This window comes from Protomyctophum parallelum, assembly GCF_964188405.1.
Source record: "Protomyctophum parallelum genome assembly, chromosome: 4".
Classification (NCBI taxonomy): Eukaryota; Metazoa; Chordata; class Actinopteri; order Myctophiformes; family Myctophidae; genus Protomyctophum; species Protomyctophum parallelum.
The window spans coordinates 8,600,607-8,605,191 of NC_139700.1; the positions used below are offsets into that span (position 1 = coordinate 8,600,607).

A 4,585-nucleotide genomic window follows, 5' to 3' on the forward strand; every position below is an offset into this window, starting at 1 on the left:
ACGTGAGTGAGTGACCACTTACAAACCACTTACAAACTCCGCCTAGCTGGCGGGAAAGTGTCACACACAGACAGTAGAGGGACGGTACGTCTGATACATGAATGAATGCTGCTGTTTGGCTTTTTCTACTGTACTTTAGTTAGCAGTAGGCTACGTTAGTAACGATCGAGTCCAGCTTCAAGGGTTTCCGCTTCCATCGTCATATGTCAGGAGGAGGACTATGGTTCAAATTGTTATACGGTAAGTAACTTAAGTGTGTCAAGAAATGTCGCTTTTGTTGTCATCTGTATTCTAAAATATCACTTAATTGACACATCCTGCAGCAGGACTCCTGCATTGTCATTTCCCCTGGAGTTGGTATAAAGTCCCCAAATTCACCATCAGAATTACATCATCTACTAATATCTACTAGTATCATATGTCTAGTCTAATGTCTAGTCTAAAAAGTTTGCATTCATGTTCACATGTTTTTTTAGTCTTGATCTAAATATAGTTGGACTTGGTAGGCTACTACTCAGTATAAAATGACACAATTTCTGTAGGCTGTAGCATCTGTTACATCTACTCACACTGTGTGTTGTCTTCAACTGTAGTCCTGTTATGTACAGTACAGTAGGCCTTTAAAATCAGCCCAGCAATATTGTTCTAAATGACATCTAAGCATAAAAGCATTATTTATCTAGGCCAGTGGTCCGGGGACCACCAGTGGTCCTTGAGGGGGTTCCAGGTGGTCCCCAGCTAAATGATGGAGAGGTGGTAACAAAATGGACCCTTATTAGATCTTTAACTCTTGAGAGCATAACATGAAACCAAATGGACTCTCAAGAGTTAAATTATTGTTAAAGGACCACTTTTCAACATACCTTCATATAATTGGTATTTGGTCCTCACTAATAATACATATATAAATGAATATAAAATGCCACCATCTTTTCCTACTCGGTCTGTGTCTCATGGGAGGGCTGTGGGCAGTTCAGAAATCCACCAGTGACATCATCCAAGCTAATAGAAACTGCAGGCTTTCTATTCTCTAAAAAAAAATCAAAATTATTTATTTATTTTAAATCGTGTTTAAAAAAATCTGCTTAACCCACAGCCACTGCTTAACCCACATCCCTCCTATGAGACACAGACTGAGTAGATCATGAAAATGTGTGAGGACCAATTATATGAAGATAAATTGAAAAGTGGTGAAGTGGTCCTTTAAATACCTGCATTAGGCTACTTAATTTAAAAGAAGTCTACACAATTAGAGCATGTAAAACAATTGTCATTTTGATCAACGTTCTACATTCTACCGTACCACATCAATACAGCCTGTTCTCTCTCCTATCGTACCACATCAATACAGCCTGTTCTCTCTCCTATCGTACCACATCAATACAGCCTGTTCTCTCTCCTATCGTACCACATCAATACAGCTTGGAATTGTGGGCAAAATATTATCCAACGACAACAGAATATTCTTTAGTTTTGGATCTCATCAAACGGTGGTCCGTGGCTTAAATGCTGAATAAATAATGGGCCTTGATATGAAAAAAGGTTGAAAACCACTGATCTAGGTTGATCCCATTGAATCCATGACGACTGAGTGAGTGTTACTTGCGTCATCATTTCTGATGAATTGAACATGGTGGGCCCTATTGTAAACAAGTGTGATACTTTATGGTGTCGTTAACAGTTTTGTATTGAGTTGTGCTTGAAATGTACTGTAATTCTCCAATCTGTAAATAAATTCATCAATCAATCAATCAATCAATCAATCAATCAATGTCCGTCCTTCCTTCCTTTTAGGGGCAGTGTGGACGGTAAGAGCCTGCCGGAGTGGCTCCTGGTGGAGCTCCAGGGAGAGGTGGTGGCCAGAGAGGACTCTGGACTAGCTGGAAACGTCATGGGAGACATGCTCTATACCAAGGAGGTAATAAACACACCACCTCCTCCTTATTCTCTTCTTCTTGTCGTAGTGCTGCGCGAGCCTGTGAATCCATGTAATTGTCCTCCACGAGAATTGAGACCGCAATTCTCTTCCCCCCCCCCCCCCCTGTAATCTGTAAGCTGAAGATTACTATACATTCAAAATGTGGCACCTGGACAGTGGACCTGGAGTCAACTACTGTGGCTTTAAACAGAAAACATCAAGGAGAAATCCACACCAGAACACATGTGCCCTGAATCGGCCTATAATCCTGTCCCAACATACATGAATTGTTTCATAGATTCTCCATTTCTCCCCACCCCTCCCACAGTAAAATGAGCTAATATAAAATGGTACTAGAAAGCTAGTTGTCTTCATTCCAATGCAGGTATTTTAGTGGCTCCAAACATATTTCTTTTGTCTATTAATAGACAGTTCGTGGGGAAAAAAGGTTTGGAGCTACTAAAATACCCACATTAGAATGAAGACAACAAGCTTTCTACCATTCTAGTGGCATTTTACTGTGGGAGACACTGGGAGGGGTGAGGAAAATGGAGAACAGGGCCAACAAAACATGTATGTTGGGACAGGATTATAGGCTGATTCAGGCCAGGGTACATGTGTTTTGGTGTGGCTTTCTCCTTTAAACCTCTCTTAAAGTAGCAGAAAACATAACTGAAATGAATTGGACGTAGTAGTGCTACATGACAGTGTCTGCCAATATGTTCTTCACTCTGCTCTTCTCCCTCCACTAGGGGGTGCCAATACTGATCGTGGGGCATCACATTCTGTACGGGAAGATAGTGAAACTGGAGAAACCCTATGCCGTCCTCAGTAAACATCCCGGCCACATGACGACGCACAACGCCGGGAGCAGCAATGACGACAACAACGAACCCATGGCCACGGAACAGCAGCAAGACTCGGCCTCCACTTCTTACTCCGTCACTGCCCTCGTCAAGAGGAAGCTCATATTTAAGACGCGACCCAAACCTATCATTACTAACGTACCCAAGAAGGTGTAGCGTGCCACAGTGTGGAGGCAGAAACAATTCAACAGACTGCATTTAAGAGTGTCGATAGGTTGGTATTAAGGTTTGTATTGCTGGTATAGCCCTGTCTGATCTTGTGGTGGCGTGCTGCAACAAATAGCATCTTCAGTATGTGAAGCAATGGGCTGCCCTGTCCAAGCTGGAAATGCACAGTGATGTGGAGATTCCATGGTGGCGAGTGCAGGACATTGTCACTAGGTGGCAGCAGATTACCTTCCTACAGGCCGAGGAGGGGATATCAAGAGCATGGATATTATGAAGCGTTCTCTCTCTAAAATAATCTGGTTACTCTGTTCCCATACTAATAGTGTCTTAAGATTGACTATTTTAACCATTTAATATTCCCCAAAACACAATTACATCCCTGCCCAAAATATTGCTAATTTGTCAGCAGAGGTATTAAGATTATTTATAAAGTAATACTTTTCAACATGGCTATCCCCTTTTTGGAACAGAGCTCTGCATATATGCATAGGCCGGGGTAAGGATAATTGAATACAAAGTAGGAATAAGAAGGACATTGTCTTTATTCAGAAAGAAAACAACATACAGGCTTCCAATGACTGTAAATGTTGAAAATAATGATGCTTTAGGTACAAAACCACATTTCTTTAATTTCTTTCTAAAATTTCATTAATTTGTTTTGTTTTGCCGTATCCTGTTGCTTGTTTTATCTGTGCAGTCTGCTGTGTGAAAGGAATGTACCTATTTTGGGAATATTGTAGAGCTGCACCGTCATGACATTTGAACTGTCATTTTCTAAGATGTAAGTATTTACATACTCTTGTCTGTTTAAACTAGAACAGTGGTTTTCAACCTTTTTCATATCAAGACCCATTATTCTTTCGGCATTTAAGCCACAGATGAGATTTGATTGATCAGATTTAGCCTCGCAAGCCCAAAACTTATGAATATATTTTGTTGTCGGATACGATTTTGCCCACAATTCCATGCTGTATTGATGTGGAACGATAGGATAGATAACAGGCAAATGTTGATCAGAATGACAATTATTTTACATGCTGTGTAGACTTCTTGACAACTATGTAGCCTAATGCAGGTATTTAACAATATTCTTACTCTTGAGAGCATAAAATGAAACCAAATTGTCCCCTCAAGAGATACAGATCTAATAAGGGTCCATTTTGTTACCAACTCCATTTAGTTGGGGACCACCTGGAACCCCCTCAAGGACCACTGGTGGTCCCCAGACCACTGGTTGAAAACCACTGAACTAGAATGGTTTGAGAATTGGCATCCAAACACTCTTGTAATGAACACTGAGCATAATATAACGTTAAACTACTACCATTATTTGTGTACAGATCCTCCAAGTTTGTGCTACAATTATAGGTAACCCCCAACCCCAGAATATTTTTCATATCTACAGTACACAAAATATATTACTTTTAGAATATTTCTGAAATGTAAACCTCATAGGTAAGCTACCAAAGCTTGGCTCAACAATTCTGTGACATAAACAATATCTGAAATAAAATAAAAACTTAAATATCCAAACCGGTATCACGAGAGCATTTCCATTTAAGTCAGAGGTAATCACAGACACCGTGATTGACAATTGATTTTGACACAAGTCTGTTTCAACGCAAACACCCTG

At 40.4% G+C, this 4,585-nt stretch overlaps 1 protein-coding gene across 1 annotated transcript; it reads left to right on the top strand.

Moving 5' to 3' along the window:
- The first annotated feature begins 94 nt into the window (after positions 1 to 94).
- On the top strand, positions 95 to 4,526 carry chtf8 (CTF8, chromosome transmission fidelity factor 8 homolog). The gene is made up of 3 exons (XM_083762561.1): positions 95 to 240; positions 1,795 to 1,918; positions 2,671 to 4,526. The coding sequence occupies exons 1-3, from the start codon at positions 221 to 223 to the stop codon at positions 2,938 to 2,940; spliced, it is 414 nt and encodes a 137-aa protein (XP_083618687.1). The 5' UTR covers positions 95 to 220; the 3' UTR covers positions 2,941 to 4,526.
- The last annotated feature ends 59 nt before the right edge of the window (positions 4,527 to 4,585 follow it).